The sequence below is a fragment of the Scyliorhinus canicula genome, chromosome 16 (genome assembly GCF_902713615.1).
Source record: "Scyliorhinus canicula chromosome 16, sScyCan1.1, whole genome shotgun sequence".
NCBI lineage: Eukaryota > Metazoa > Chordata > Chondrichthyes > Carcharhiniformes > Scyliorhinidae > Scyliorhinus > Scyliorhinus canicula.
In genome coordinates this window covers 33,981,089-33,998,110 of record NC_052161.1, presented here as the reverse complement: position 1 = coordinate 33,998,110, position 17,022 = coordinate 33,981,089, and the positions used below count along the sequence as shown (strand labels likewise).

General features: G+C 43.1%; 1 protein-coding gene across 4 annotated transcripts; it reads left to right on the top strand.

Annotated features, from left to right (window-relative positions):
• The first annotated feature begins 641 nt into the window (after window positions 1–641).
• c16h10orf88 (chromosome 16 C10orf88 homolog) lies at window positions 642–16,620 on the top strand. 4 transcript variants are annotated; one of them, XM_038821741.1, is made up of 6 exons: window positions 642–795; window positions 5,921–6,124; window positions 9,328–9,400; window positions 9,481–9,687; window positions 11,183–11,676; window positions 14,231–16,620. In XM_038821741.1, the coding sequence occupies exons 1-6, from the start codon at window positions 695–697 to the stop codon at window positions 14,457–14,459; spliced, it is 1,308 nt and encodes a 435-aa protein (XP_038677669.1). In that variant the 5' UTR covers window positions 642–694; the 3' UTR covers window positions 14,460–16,620. The 4 variants fall into 4 exon arrangements, with proteins under 4 accessions (XP_038677669.1, XP_038677671.1, XP_038677670.1 ...); XM_038821742.1 differs by lacking the exon at window positions 642–795 and adding an exon at window positions 5,198–5,550; XM_038821744.1 differs by lacking the exon at window positions 642–795 and adding an exon at window positions 5,199–5,629.
• Window positions 16,621–17,022: the final 402 nt, after the last annotated feature.

Genomic DNA, 17,022 nt, shown 5'->3' with positions numbered 1-17,022 from the left:
AGTGATTACTAGACAGTGACTGGTTACTGTGGTGTGTTTACCAGTCAATGACTGGTTAGTGAGAACTGATTGCCAGGCAGTGACTGGTTACTGAGCAGTGATTGCCAGGCAGTGCCTGGTTAGTGAGGTGTGTTTACCAGTCAATGACTGGTTACTGAGCAGTGAATACCAGGCAGCGACTGGTTAGTGAGGTGTGATTACCAGATGGTGCCTGGTTAGTGAGGTATATTTACCAGGCAGTGACTTGTTAGTGAGGTGTATTTACCAGGCAGTGACTGGTTACTGAGGAGTGTTTGCCAGGCAGTGCCTGGTTAGTGAGGTGTGATTACCAGACAGCGCCTGGTTAGTGAGGTGTATTTACCAGGCAGTGCCTGGTTAGTGAGGTGTGATTACCAGGCAGTGCCTGGTTAGTGAGGTGTATTTACCATGCAGTGACTGGTTACTGAACAGTGTTTGCCAGGCAGTGATTGGCTATTGACGTGTGTTCACCAGTCTATGACTGGTTACTGAGCAGTGATTACTAGACAGTGACTGGTTACTGTGGTGTGTTTACCAGTCAATGACTGGTTAGTGAGAACTGATTGCCAGGCAGTGACTGGTTACTGAGCTGTTTCACTGGGGGTGAGTTGGGCCGGGACAGCTTCCCGGACAGTGCGGCTGCGCACTGCCTGTTTCCGGGCCGGCCTGGGCGGCGATGGAGCCGTTTTGGGTTCGGGCCGCTTGGCCGTGCGACACGGGGCGGCTGCGGGCCGCGGTTACTGACTGGGACTCGGAGGGAGGGGACGCCGGTGTCCGGTAAGGGTGAGGTCGGGGATTGGGACTTGACCTCAGTGCGGCGCTTTCTCTGCAGCCGCCGATTCTCAGTCGGGCCCAGGCACGGGTAGTCCGAGTTTGCTAGTCTGGCTTTAACCTGGCGTTAGTCTGGCGATGGATGTGGCGTTGACATAGCGTTTGCCTGGCATTGATCATGGTGCAAGTCAGCTGTTTACCTGGCATTTACGTGGCATTGAATTGATGTTTACCTGGCATTGAATTGGTGTTAGTTTGTCATTGACCTGGTGTTAATCTGGCATTAGTCTGCCGTTGACCTGGCATTAATCTGGTGTTGACCTGCCATAACTCTGGCATTGACCTGGCATTAGTCTGGCGTTAGTCTGGCGTCAGATGTGGCGTTGACATAGCTTTTGCCTGGCATTGACCATGGCGTAAGCCAGCTGTTTACCTGGCATTTACTTGGCATTGAATTGGTGTTACTTTGGCATTTACTTAGCGTTAGTCTGGCCTTGATCTGGCATTAGTCTGGCATTGACCTGGCATTAGTCTGGCCTTGACCTGGCATTAGTCTGGCCTTGACCTGGGTTTGACCTCACATTAGTCTGGCGGTAGTCTAACATTGACCTGACGTTACGGTTTGTTGATCTGACGTTAGTCTGCCATTGACCTGGTGTCAGTCTGGTGTTTGTCTGGGATTGACCTGGCAGGTTAGTGTGCCGTTAACCTGACGTTAGTTTGCCATTGGCCTGCCGTTAGTCTGGTGTCAGTCTGGCATTAGTGTGGCATTGAGCTGGTGTTGACCCGCTGTTAGTCTGACCATGACCCGGTGTAAGTCTGGCCATGACCCGGTGTAAGTCTGGCATTATTATTATTGACCTGCCGTTTGTCAGGCATCGACTTGGCGTTGACATAGCGTACGTCTGGCATTGACCATGGCATAAGTAGTGAGGAGGGCTGTTGTCGCTGCAAAGAGACATAGATAGGATGCAGAGCTGGGCTGAGAAGTGGCAGGTGGAGTTTAATCCTGAAAAGTGTGAGGTTGTCCATTTTGGAATGACAAATATGAATGCGGAATACAGGGTTAATGGTAGGGTTCTTGACAATGTGGAGGAGCAGAGAAATCTTGGGGTCTATGTTCATAGATCTTTGAAAGTTGCCACTCAAGTGGATTGAGCTGTGAAGAAGGCCTATGGTGAGCCGTGAGGTGATGATGCAGGCAGCTGTACAAAACCTTGGTAAGGCCACATTTGGAGTACTGTGTGCAGTTCTGGTCGCCTCATTTTAGGAAGGATGTGGAAGCTTAGGAAAAGGTGCAAAGGAGATTTATCAGGATGTTGCCTGGAATGGAGAATAGGTCTTACGAGGAAAGGTTGAGGGTACTAGGCCTTTTCTCATTAGAACGGAGAAGGATGCGGGGCGACTTCACAGGTTTATAAGATGATCAGGGGAATAGATAGAGTAGACATAGACTTTTTCCCCGGGTGGAACAAACCATTACAAGGGACATAAATTTAAGGTGAATGGTGGAAGATACAGGGGGATGTCAGAGGTAGGTTCTCTACCCAGAGAGTAGTGGGGGCATGGAATGCACTGCCTGTGGAAGTAGTTGAGTCGGAAACATTAGGGACCTTCAAGTGGCTGTTGGATAGGTACATAGACTACGGTAGAATGATGGGGTGTAGATTAATTTGTTCTTAATCTAGGACAAATGTTCGGCACAACATTGTGGGCCGAAGGGCCTGTTTTGTGCTGTATTTTTCTATGTTATTTTTTCTATGTTTACCCGGCATTGAATTGCCGTTAGTCTGGCATTGACCTGGCTTTGATCTCACATTAGCCTGGCAGTAGCCTGATGTTGACCTTGCGTTGACCTGACCTGATAGTGTGTGTTGACCTGGTGTTAGTCTGACCTTGAATTTGCGTTAGTCTACCATTGACCTGACGTTAGTCTGGCATTGAACTGGCGTTCGTCTGTTGTTGACTTGCCTCTTGACCTGATGTTAGTCTGGCGTTAGTGTGGCATTGCTCTGGTGTTGACCCGGTGTTAGTCTGACATTGACCTGGTGTTAGTCTGACATTGACCTGGTGTTAGTCTAGCATTGACCTGGCGTTAGTCTGGTATCGGCATGACGGTGACATAGTGTTAGTCTGGCATTGACCATGGCGCACGTCCGGCATTTAACTGCCGTTTACTTGGCCGTACCAACCTCCCTGAACAGGCGCCGGAATGTGGCGACTGGGGGCTTTTCACAATAACTTCATTTGAAGCCTACTTGTGACAATAAGCGATTTTCATTTCATTTCATTTCATTTCATTGGCGCTTGTCTGGTGTTGTCCTTGCGTTGACTTGACCTGATAATTTATGTTGACCTGGTGTTAGTATGGCATTGAATTGGCGTTAATCTACTGTTGACTTGACGTTAGTTTGCCGTTGACCTGACGTTAGTTTGCCGTTGATCTGACATTGTCCTGATAGTCTGGTATTAGTGTGGCATTGCGCTGGTGTTGACAAGGTGTTCGTCTGACGCTGACCTGGTGTTAGTCTGGCATTGACCTGCTGTTAGTCTGGTATCGGCATGACGGTGACATTGCATTAGTCTGGCATTGACCCTGTCGCAAGTCCTCCGTTTACCTAGCATTGAATTGCCGTTAGTCTGATGTTGACCTTGCGTTGATTTGACCTTATGTTAATTATATTGACCTGGTGTTAGTATGGCATTGAATTGGCGTTAATCTACCATTGACCTGACGTTAGTTTGCCGTTGACCTGACGTTAGTTTGCCATTGACCTGACATTAGTTTGTAATCGCCTGGTGTCGGCGTGGCTTTGACATAGCGTTAGACTGGCATTGACCATGGTATAAGCCTGGCGTAGGTCTGGCGTTTAACTCTGGTGTCGAATTGGCATTGGACTGGCTTTGGACTGGTTTTGGTCTTGCATTGGCCTGGCATTTATCTGGCGTTTACCTCGTGCTTGTCTGGCAATGACCTGGTGTTAGTCTGCCATTGACCAGATGTTGACCTGGCAGTCTGGCGTTAGTGTGGCCTTATCTGGTGTTGACCTGGCATTATTCTGGCATCGACCTGACGTCAGTCTGACGTTATTCTGTCATTAGTCTGGTGTTGACCATGACGCAAGTCTGGCGCTGACCTGACGTTGATCTGGCATTGACCTGCTGTTATTGTGGCGATGACCTGATATTGATCTGGCATTGACCTGCTGTTATTGTGGCGATGACCTGATGTTGATCTGGCATTGACCTGCCGTTATTTTGCCGATGACCTGATGTTGATCTGGCATTGACCTACCGTTATTTTGCCGATGACCTGATGTTGATCTGGCATTGACATACCGTTATTTTGGCGATGACCTGATGTTGATCTGGCATTGACCTGATGTTGATTTGGCATTGACTTGGCATTAGTCTGGTGCAGATCTGGCATTGACCTGGTATTAATCTGGCATTGACCTGACGTTAGTGTGGTTTTAGTCTGGCGTTGACCTGTCATTAGTCTGGCGTCAGTCGCATGTCGCATGTTACAAATGTTGCTCAGCGACCAAATTGTTGAAATGAGTTTCCAAGGCAGAGTCACCTGTAGTAAACAATATATAAATTTATGTATACACATGTATTTTTAGAAACACAATATATGGAATACCTAGGAGTGCTCGGGTATACACGAATAACATATCCTAGCTAGCAATGGAGTGTTCATTAACTGACTTGGCCACGTTCCTTATAAGGGCTGATTCATACAGATCTGCACAGGAATGACCCGGTCAGCAAGTATTCTAAGGAATGCTGACTGTGGAGCCAAGTCATCAAGATTAAGATGAGAGAGTCTCAGCTGAGACAGGCAAGGGCTAATTAGTGAAAGTCAGCATGGCTTTGGAAGGGGAAAGTCATGTTTCAGAAATTTGATTGAGTTTTTTGAAGGGGTAACAAAGAAAGTCCACGTTGTCCACATGGACTTTAGCAAGGCCTTTGGCAAGGTACCGCATGGTGGGTTGTTGCAAAAGGTTAAATTTCACAGAATCCAGGGCGAGATAGCCAATTGGATACAAAATTAGATTGGTGACCAAAGCCAAAGGTTTTGAGGATTGTTTTTCAAACTGGAGGCCTGTGACCAGCAGCGTGCCTCAGGGATCGGTGCTGGGTCCACTGTTATATGTATTAATGATTTGGATGAGAATGTAGGAGGAATGGTTAGTAAGTTTGCAGATGAAACCAAGATTGGTGGCATAGTGGATAGAGTGGACAGCGAAGAAGGTTATATAAGATTGCAACAGGATCTTGACAATTGGGCCAGTGGGCTGATGAATGGCAGATTGAGTTTAATTTGGATAAATAGAGGTCTATAAAATAATGAGGAGCATAGATAAGGTAGATAGGTGACATCTTTTCCCAAAGGTAGAGGAGTCGAGAACTAGAGGGCATAGATTTAAGGTGAGAGGGGAGAGATACAAAAGAGATCAGAGGGGAAATATTTTCACTCGCAGGGTGGTGAGTGTCTGGACCGAGCTACCAGAGGCAGTGGTCGAGGCGGGAACAATTTTTTCCCTTTAAAAAGCAGTTAGACAGTTACATGAGCAGGGTGGGTATAGAGGGATATGGGCCAAATGTGGGCAAGTGGGACTAGCTTAGTGATATAAACTGGGTAGCATGGACAAGTTGGACTTAAGGGCCTGTTTCCATGCTGTAAACATCAATGACTCTATGAGGCATCACCAAGACCCAAGAACAATTGATAATGGCGTCTGTAAAACATCATGAGTAAGTTTATCTGCCTATGAGCTGATCACGCAGTTCCATGATGCCGGACAACGAATTTCATTGGATTTAACAAATCAATGTATGTAATGTATAATCATTTTGATTGGATTGTGTGCAGACGTGGTGGGCTGGCGAGCTATTTGAAACTGTTTAAATGATGGTGATTCCCTTTGTTCAGTGGAGAGGTATCTGGATTGCCCAGTGACCTTCTCCCCGCAAGCGTAATGATGTTTGGAACAGAACCGAGTGTCGCATGAGTCTTTCAGAATCATTCCCACTAACACCAAGAATAGAAGAAAATTGTGATACATTTTGATTTTGGCTTACTCTAAATTAGAGATTACTTACAGTTTCCTTTGCTGTGATTCAGTGCAGAACTTGTTACTTTGGTGCGGCCTCAAACCAATACTGTGGAAACTCCATGTGTGCTGTACCTACAGTGCTCTACTCAACAACCTGCTGACATAGTCTTTGTAGAAGTATTGAGCGAAGCAAGAACTATGGAGGTTTACACAGAAGGAGAATACTGTGGAACAAGCCAAGGCCAAAGAGTAGAGAGCCTACAAATAAATGGGTAAGATATTGTTTTGGCTTACAATGGATATGCTAACTTTGCATCAACAGTCAGGAGACTGAGTGTTTGCAGCAAAACAAATCTTGAGTGCCAATGGCATTACCAAATTTGACATTAATAGCCTATTTGTTTATGGTACTATTTCTCAAAATGTCCAATTTATTGCCGACTTAAATCCCTTTTAGTTTAAAATAATCAAATTATAAATTGAATTGAAGAACTTGTTAATTTTGTATTTACAATTCTATGAAAATTAATAATGGTTATTTTCATTAAAAATATGTTTAAAAACTCAAATTTAGGCTTATTTACATCACCTTACATTAAGCTACACAGGACAGAGTGGTTTTGTTACAGTAGTAATCCAGGAGCCTGGGCTAATGAGCTGGGGACAATAATTCAAATGCCACATAGCAGTTGAGGGATTTAAATTCAACAAAATAAATCTGTAATAATAATAATCTTTATTAGTGTCACAAGTAGGCTTACATTAACACTGCAATAAAGCTACTGTGTAAATCCCCTAGTCGCCACACTCCGGCGCCTGTTCGGGTACACTGAGGGAGAATTCAGAATGTCTAATTCACCTAATTAGCACGTCTTGGAGACTTGTGGGAGGAAATCAGTAAAAAGCTAGTGTCACTAATGGTGACCAGGAAACTACCAGATTGTCATTAAAATCTATCTGACCAATGAGAGTAGGGAAGGAGAACTTCTAATCAGTTTGGCCTCCATGTGACTGCAGACCCATTTCAATGTGATTGACTCTTAAAGGTTTCTGCACTTCCTGCAGATCTCCACTACCTTCTTGTGGGCAATTAGGGATACATTAGAAATGTTGCCTTGTTTAGGATTCGCACAACTCATGAATGAGTTGAAAAAAAATCGCATTTGGTAAAATTTTGAAGGTAGGTGTAGCAGCATACAATGCTTTATAAATAACTGTGTACACTATACATTGTAAATATCAGGGCATTTACAATATACAGTGCATATAACTACTTTGTTAGGCTAGGTTCTGATTTAAGAGAGGATACTGTGTAATATGCACTTATAAGCATTGAGGCTAATGATTTATGCTTTTCTGTGCCTTAAACATGTGATGACAACATTGTTGGATGAAGGCTGGAGGCAGGCTGTTGAGAAGGCATTCATAATGATGGGTTGGCTGAGAGTCCAGAAATCCATCACACTTGTGAAACATCTTTGTCCCAGTGTAAACGTAATTTTATTGACGGCTCTGGCTCTCTGAAATTTGCTGTCAATTTCACAATGTTTGTTTACACAAAGTTAAGCGGTTTCAAGGGCTTGTGTTTTGTGTCACTGATACTTTAAAGGATCTGGATGATTGACATTTTTACTGGGCCGTGGTAAAATTAGGTTTTTTTGAACATGAAGTAATGAATGAGCAGCGTTTTTAAAAGCATTTTTTATGCATCTGGCTGTTACCCTAGGGTTCACTGATCCAAAATGCACTGTATTGAAGCAATGGGTAGGGAAGTGCCATAGCTTGGCATAGAGACACACTAAGTTATCGGGGGTGGTTGGGGAGCTTACCTTGGCATGGGGGCCATGTAGACTTTTTGAACTCCCCATTCGAAAAGTACCCTTGTGCAGACAGTGGGTGAAATTCCCCCCCCCCCCCCCTCCCCCCCACATGGCGTGTTTGCAGTCGTGGATACGTCTCACTATTGATCCCCGCTCCTATCAAGGGAGTTTTCCATTGTTTACATCTTCCGCTGGTGGGGAATGTGTGGCAAGGGTCGCTGTCGGTGGGACTGGATGACCCTTCAGCAGGAAGAGCTAGAAAATCCCACCCTTTCTTCACATCTCTTCTGAGGGACCTCAACTTTTCGAAAGCATGGCCTGACTCTGGGAAAGTTGTGGAGGAGTAGGACGTGCCTAACTCCGCAAAGGAGCCGGCCAGTTTGGGAGTGTCTGATGTGGGCTTTTTAAAAATAAATTTAGAGTGGCCAATTCATTTTTTCCAATTAAGGGGCAATTTAGCGTATTCAATCCACCTACCCTGCACATCTTTGGGTTGTGGGGGCGAAACCCACGCACACACGGAGAATGTGCAAACTCCACACGGACAGTGACCCAGAGCCGGGATCGAACCTGGGACCTCAGCGCCATGAGGCCGCAGTGCTAACCCACTGCGCCACCGTGCTGCCCTTGATGTGGGCTTTTGACTTGAACCAACGCATCCTTTAAAGGTACTCCCAGTCGGAAATCCTGCAATTGGGACCCACATGACACTTTTAAAGGGCTCCGGATTAAGGGGAGGCAGTGGCTAAGTGGTATTGTTGCTAGACTTGTTTCCAGAGTCCCAGAGTCATGCTCTAGGGACTCGAGTTTGAATCCCGCCATGGCAGATGGTGAAATTTGTATTCAATAAAAGTCTGGAATAAAAAATTTAGAGGTGAACATGCAACCATTGTCAATTGTCGTAAAAACCTATTTGGTTCACTAATGTCCTTTAGGGAAGGAAATCTGTCGTCCTTACCTGGTTGTGCCTACATGTGACTCCAGATCCACAGCAATGTGGTTGACTCTTAAATATCCTCAGGGATGGCAATAAATGCTGACCCAACCAGCGATGCCCACATCTCATGAACGAATAAAAAATAAATTCATCTCGGCTCTTGGAAAATCCAGCCCTTAGTTCCAGACAGCAGCTATTGCTATAGAATTTGGTCTCCAGGTGGAAGAACGAGCACTAACTCGTATTTACTTAGCCCCTTTAATGATACCCCTTTGTGCTTCACAAGAGTATTTTCAAACAACATTTGGCATAAGTAGAAATTATGGCAAATGACTAAAAGCTTGGGTAAAGACATAGGTTTTAAGAAGCATTCGAATGGAGGAAAGGTTGGTTAAAAAGCCAGAGAGCTTTAAGTAGGGAATTCCAGAACTTGGGGCCTGAGCAGCTGAAGGTACATTCACCAATGTGATGTGATTAAAATTGGGGATGCTCAAGAGGCCGGAATTAAAGAGGGATACCATAGGGCTGTGTTGCCAAAGGAGAATACAAAGATAGGGAGGAGCAAGGCCATGGAGGGATTTGAAAACAAGAATGAGAGTCTGCTTCACCTCCACCTCCTGATAGGGATCATTTTGGTGAATCTACTACCCTGGAACCACTGACATTGAGATCATTGTTCTTTCTAACTACTAATATTTACTTTTATATTGTCTTTCAGTGACCATGAACAGATCCTCTTGTTTCGGAAGTATTTTAAATTGGATTTTCCTAGTTCATCCTGTGAACTGAAGGTAAGTTGTTGAGGTTTTTCTTTGTTTTTTACTGATCATGTTTTACTCTTCGAATCCTCTGATAAATGTTCTGCTCTTAGCTGCTATCTTTAGGTGGAAAAGAGAAAGTACGAATTGGTAAATTATTACTGGGCGTAAAACATACGTCAGTCAGGATCTCAAGAGGCTTTTCTCAATTAGGAAAAAACATTAACTTGGAACGAGTGCAAACAATGATGGACTCAATGGGAGCGAAGCTGTCACCTGGAGCTCAGCAACTTTTTAACATGGTCCAGTTCCAACAGAAGGTGTGTTATGTATTGGTCAGAATAATGAGTTGAATGAGAGTTTTATTTCCAAAAGGCAGCAGTAATTTTAAGACCATAGATATGGTTATTACAATGTCTATTTTCTGTGTTAAAATATATTTTAAAAACTCTATAACACCATTCTTTGTTATTCTCATTGCACATGTTTCTTTTATAAAGTGGAAACATTTGTTCATCTGAAGATGGATCTCTCTGTTTAGAATGTTAAAATTGTTAAAACTATAAATGCCTCAATAAAATATTTTCTAAAAAAAAAATGTTGGGGTGGGTAAGTTAGGCCATAGTGATGTATCCAGAATATTCAAATGGAATGAAGTACATGCTGTCCCCTTGCGAGAGCACATTGGAAGTGCCAGACCACATGCCTCCCTTTCCTTAACACTCACTCTCCCCATCAACGCTCAGTCTTCCTCACAGGATGTTTCACGTTGGATGGCCATTAATTGGCCAGTCAGTGTAGTATCAGGTGAGAGCAGGTTTCACATCCGCGCCAAGTTCAGGCATGCCCTGAACTTAAAATTCGGTGTGCAGGGAGGAAGTAAACCATGTGAATTAAATTGGAAAGTTATTCTTTGAGCAACATAATGTGCATGACATTTTGATTGTAGGAAATTTTCATTTTTAACATAAGTTTTTCTGCATTTTCCTGTTTCATAATTATCATAAGTTCCTAAACCTCTCTGATTCTCTACTTCTCTTTCCTTCTTTAAAGATGTTTTATTATGTTAAAGGTTTCACAGCGCCAAGGACCCAGGTTCAATTCCCGGCTTGGGTCACTGTCTGTGCGGAGTCTACGTGTTTTCTCCATGTCTGCGTGGGTTTCCTCCGGGTGCTCTGGTTTCCTCCCGCAAGTCCCGAAAGACGTGTTTGTTAGGTGAATTTGGCATTCTGAATTCTCCCTCTGTGTACCTGAACAGGCGCCGGAGTGTGGCGACTAGGGGATTTTCACAGTAACTTCATTGCTGTGTTAATTTAAGCCTACTTGTGACACCAGTAAAGATTATTATTGCGTTTTTTCATAAAACCTTCAGTGTAAAGGTTAAAGCACAAACAATTGAAGTATAGAGATATGATCAATAAAGATAATGAGCATTTTGCAAGTTAGATTTGGTGCATGATCCCTCATGACAGATTTTCACTTTATTCTTCAGTGTTAATCTACTGTCAAACATTGAGAGCTCAGTAACTTGTACTTTTATACCAGATTAATTCAGTAATCAATACTAAGGGTGATATGAAGACTGCCCATGACAATACCTCAGCAATGGAGGCAGGAACTTGAGCAGGAAATTAATACAACCTTAAGATTCATGGTGTGATTCCTGGTTTATGTTGAGGTATCTGATCTCAACCTGGGTGACCGTAGTTAGTTTGCACTGGGGAAATGTGCAGCTCCGCTTATGATGGATGTTACAGGGAATCAGTAAAATAATAGTGATTGTTTAACCTTGAATATTGATATTTCTCCATGTAGAATCAGGCAGCAATAGGAGGACTGTTCCAGGGTATTTTTGGAGCAAGAGATTTAATAGAAGTTGGAAACATTTCAAGTTTACCGCAGTCTGAAGAAGGAGTGACCTCTTCCAATGCACTTAGCAAACCGAACCCGATGTCTGTTTCAAAACTACAAGAAACAAAGGATCCTGGAGGGATAACCACATTTAACGCTGCATTCACACAAACAGGAGATGGCTCAGTCTCGCCCACTGAAACAAACAATGAGAATAAAACTTCTGATTCTGATGAGAGCACAAAAGATGTAGGTGAACAAAAGTTTGCTCGAGGAGATTTGAAAGGACTTGTGTCAACATTTCTGTCAAAGCAAAGCAACGGAGAGCAAAATGCCTTTAGCTCTGAAATGCTTCCTCTCCTCCAGGACCTTTGTGGCCAGGTGAATGAACTTCGTATGGGAGAAAAGATTAAAGTTACTAAAAATAATGCAGCAGCAGAGGACATGTCCTGTGGCAGGTATGAATTTTTGCAGTTCGCCGCATAGCAGTGAAACCTGTTTCCGTGTGTAGTTTAATTTATAGAGAACATTTTCCGACAAGTTCTTTATTTATTATAAACTTAGAGTTCCCAATTCTTTTTTTCCAATTAATGGGCAATTTAGTGTAGCCAATCCACCTACTCTGCACATCTTTGGGTTGTGGGGGTGAGACCCATGTAGACACAGGGAGAACGTGCAAACTCCACACGAACGGTGACCCGGGGCTGGGATCAAATCCGGGTCCTCAGTGGTGTAGGCAGAAGTGCTAACCACTGCGCCACTGTGCCACCCAAATTTCTGACAAGTTCTGTTGAAAACGGTTCAGTCTTGTTCTTACTCTGTCTTCCTACCTACTATAAACTAGGAAAAGTATAGCAGCCTTGAGCTAGCCTGTACATGGTCACTTTTGGTCAACATATAGCATCTGTGGAATTTAAATCTGGTAGTTTATGGTTCAACTATCACAGATTTTCATAATGACTTATTTATACCGTGGAGTTATATGAAGTAAAAAAAGTATGATATCAATTACTAGGGCCCAGATTTTGAAGTGCTAATGATTGCAAAATTGTTAACATTCGTCTTTTGGAATCTGCACAAGCACAATAAAAAGTAGAAATCCAAAAGTTGTTTCAGTAATTCTATCCTTCTCCACGAGGTATGCTCGTGAAGTTCCCTCCCAGAGTGTAATGAAGTCGAAGTCATTGAACTGATGGAAATACTTTGTCTTACTGTTGAAGATCCTCACAGACCCTGAAAGACTAATTTTTGCAGAATCTCTCCATTATTGCATAAAAATAATTCACATTTTAAAAAATGTACATTTTTTTATTTAAATAAGGCTTTTGATACTTCAACTTCTACCTTCATCCCATAAAAAAATTAAAAGTGAAGGAATTCACTATTTTTGTTAGAATAACCGCAGAATGGTGAAACTGCACAGTAGGTTTGGCAGTATTCGTGGAGAGAGAAACAGTTAGCATTTCAGGTCATGACCTTTAATCAGAGGCAGGCCATTCAAGAAAGAAGTTCGGAAACACTTTTTCACAGCAGATTCTATTGTAGATTCTATCTTGAGATCAATTGATTTTGCTAGCTAAGGGCAGTGGGTGGATTAAGTTAGGATACAGATCAACAATGATTTCATTGAATGGTGAAACTGCCTCATTGAGCTGAAAAGCCTACTCCTGTTCCTCAGTTCTGTTTGGATTTTGACTTTTTCTTTGAATTGACGAAGGATTCTAACTGGAGAGTAATCTCAGACATTGTGGGCGCGATTCTCCGCTCCCCACGCCGGGTGGGAGAATCGCAGGAAGGCCAGGCGAATCACGCCACCCCGCCCTGGCAGCCCCCGCGATTCTCCCACCCCACCAAAAATGGCGTGTTGCGTTTTTCAACACGCCGCTCGGAGAATCGCCGCTCGCTGTTTCTCATGACGACCGGCGATTCTCCGGCCCGGATGGGCCGAGCGGCCTGCCGAACCCGACCGGTTCATGCCGGCGCCAACCACACCTGGTGAACAGAGCGCGACAGGTGAGTGTGGGGCCTGTGGGGGGCGGAGGGAGGATCGAGCACCACGGGCGTGCTCAGCAGATGCCTGGCTCGCGATCGGTGCCCACCGAATGTCGGGCCGGTGTCTGTATATGACGCACTCTTTTCCCTCCGCCGCCCCGCAAGATCAAGCCGCCATGTCTTGCGGGGGCAGCGGAGGGGAAGACGGCAACCGCGCATGTGCGGTTTGGAGCCGGCCAACCTGCGCATGCGTGGCTGACGTCACTTCGGCGCTGCCGGCCACGTACTTCCCGGCGCGCCGCTTTGCCGCAAGCGTCAAGGCCGGGCGTTCGGGATTCACGAACGCCGCTCCTAGCCCCCTTAGGGGGGGAGAATAGGGTGCGAGGAGCGGCCTCAGACGCCGGAGTGCAACACTCCGGGTTTCACTCTGGCGTCGGCACTCAGTCTCCCGTTGGGAGAATCGCGCCCTGTGACTGCATTAAGTCATTCAACCAGATACGGAACATGATCAATGATAGTTTCAACAGGAACTAAAATTCCATCTTGGGAAGTTAAGGGGAAGAAAACAATGTAAATAATTCAGAGGAGAAAAGTTTTGGGGGCAGGGTGAAGGGAAGAATAAATGATTTTACTTCATTTTATTGAGCAATAAATTGCAGCAGCATTTTTACAACATTGTTGCAGTGGGTAAGCTACTGGTGCAGTGTCACAGTAAATATCTGAAACTATTCCAGGTCCTGAACTGCCCACAGGCAATGCTATAGGAGGGCTACTCATGTACAAACAAAACAAGCATCATGGACCAATGGTTTATGATAAATAGACCAGCTGTGCATCTACTGTTCTAACTACTGCAGTGTGCATCACTTTCTTGATTTTGTATGAACTGCTGTCCCACGGGGTGATTTTTGATCAACTATGGATAGTTCTGGAAATAAATCATTTGTCTATAGCTCTTTTGAAAAAAAGTGCGTTGTGAGAACCTTCTGTTTGTTTTTATGTTGCTGCATTTCTTCGCAGGCATTATCAGCAGGCGTTTTGTTCTGAGTTGGAAAAGCATATTGCTGAACACATGGAATCTGTAGAAAAGAGACTGAAGGATTACATTGATTGTCGAATAAACATCCTGCAAACTAACCTTGATGAAAAATTTGTTTCGCTCACCAACCTGCTGGAGAACATTGCTTTGAACAGAACTGCAACAAAAAGCTTTGAACGTGACACCATCTTAACAAATGGGGAGCTTTAACTAATGTTTCTTCACGTCCATCGAACGATTACTGTGAAACTGTTTTTGTTTTGAGAAACCCTGAATGTAACAGTTAGTACAAGGGCGGCAACTTATGATCCTGGCCATCTTGAAAGTTTCAGCCTATTATATTTGTTGTTCATGTGTGCTTTTCAATGAGCCACATATACAGCAAGTGATCCATGGCCATGTAGTCCAGGTAACTCGGTTTTATTTGTGCTTATTATTACATACTGTTTTGCCATTGAGGTTTGTGGCTCTGGAGGTCTGAGGGTGGCTAATCCTTGCTCTGTTGCCCCTTTAATGGATGAATCATAAATCAAGAAACCAAGATCTGTCTAAATTGGCAGCTTACAATGATGGAGAACTGAACACCATATATGTGGCCTGTGAATGTCTGGGCATGCACTTGCCTGGCCAAAGGAAAAGCTTGGACATTCCCAATCTACCAAATGTATATCACCAGAAAATAAAATTGAAAACGGAACATTGCAGTTGTAGTTTACTCCCATTCCATATATTTTTTTTGACTAGTGACATTTGTGAACGTGACGTGTTCTCTCTTTAAAAAGGAAATTATTTGCAGAAAGTACAAAAGTACTGAAATCTAAATATTCTCAAAATAATATTGTGACCTTGAGAGAGACAATGTGTCACCAGTGTTGGATATTTTTGGTGGCCTATTGTTGCTAAGCCCTTGAAGGGTTAATATTAAGAATGTAAAGGGTCCTAAAATTGTTTTTTGGTCCCTCCACCTCTACTTGTTTGGACACTTGCAGTAGAAATTAAAAACTCCAAGATAACTATTTAACTTAGCATACCTCTTTAAATTCTACATTTTTGACACTCGGGTGATATCAAGTGCTGTCAAGCACTCACTGTTTTGGGAAGACATGATTACCACTAATCATCAAGCTAAAAGTTAATGTATATTGAATTTCAGAAAATCAATTTGTATCTCACTTGCATTCATACTAAGATAGCAGCAGGTGCACATTGCTTTGACCTCAATATTAACTTCACTCTGTGAAGTTGCCTCAAGGTGACGTTACAACATGCTGTTACAAGCAGGAAAGGTATATGGGTCTCTTTGGGAAGGCTGCTTAAAACAGAGAAATCTTGCTTTTAGCCCTTTTCCGAATAATTTCACTTAACTGGTTGGCTTGCCATTAAGGAATTTAAATATATTACTGGTGTGTGAATGGGAAATTATAATGGTTACCTAGAAAGTAATGTATGAATTATACCAAAAGCTGAGCAAATACAAGTTAATGGGAGCTCAGTCAGATAAAATGTAAAGTGAGCAACTGAAATGAGAATATATACATTAGTGTAATTGACTACAAGCTTAACCGAATATTAAACTGTTCCCTTCAAAGTTTGTTCAATTTATTGGCTCTCCAATTCCAGATGAAGCACATTTCTGGTCAGCTGTATTTGGAAGAGATTTTCTGACTACAGGTAGAAACAGTTTATTACAAGTGATGTTAACAATGAATTTGGTGACTGTGCCCAGTAGGAAGTCCTATAAACCATGATATATTTGTACAGGCCAATGAAAGAGATTCTGTCCGAATTTAAAAATATGTAATTAAGCTTTTTGTAAAACTTAAGTTATTGCATTGTGTTCAGATAAACTGCTTTATGATTAATTTGTTTTATTTTGACAATGCTGAAGACTGTAAAAGCACAAAAGAAAAAATGTGCCTCATTAGGTTATATTTGTTTTAAGTGAACTTTGTATTTAAAATGTGAATACAGTATCCAAAAGAACCAGGAAGTTGTTCTGAAAGTAACAAACATGCTTGCTTTTGTGACAGAAATATTCTTTAAACTTAAGAATGCAATTGCAGAGCAGGAGTTTTCCTCTTTGTTCCTTTTCCCCCCGGTATATTTTGCAGAAAATATTCGGAGTAAAATTGTAAGCAGCCTAACATATTATTTTCAAATTGTTGGCCAGTGGATTATGCCGGATGTTGATCAGTATATTGATAACTGATCTTAATATTTGTAGGGCTTATACTTGATATAGGAAATTGAATTTGCAGTCAATGGTATAACACAGTATTAAACATTTCAGTGCTTAAAACATTCAGTTGGGTGCTCATTGTGCATGTACCTGTGATATCCTGTGACATTCACAATAAATCTGTCAATGTAATAGAGATTGTGCTAATCTGCTCCAAAATTGCAACAAACTTAATCTAGTGTCTCTTTCAGACAACCAATTCTAATCCTTCATGCTTAAAAATATGTAATCATATGCATCTCCTTTACTTATGCCTTGGTCAGTTAAAGAGACAAGCACGTCACCCTGGGATGTAGATTGTATTCTGACGATGTCCCTTTAAAGCCACAAAGTCTAACTATAAATAGACATGGGTTGAAATTCTCCCCCCAAAAATGACAAAAGTTTCATTTCGTGTAGGAAAACCGGTGCGAATCGAGCTGACTGTTCCACTGGGATTCCTTTCGTAATTCTCCCGCACTTAGTCATTTATTTGGAACCTGAGGTGAAATCTGCCATAAAAGGGACCCGGCGGTGCCGGCGAACCCGGACAAA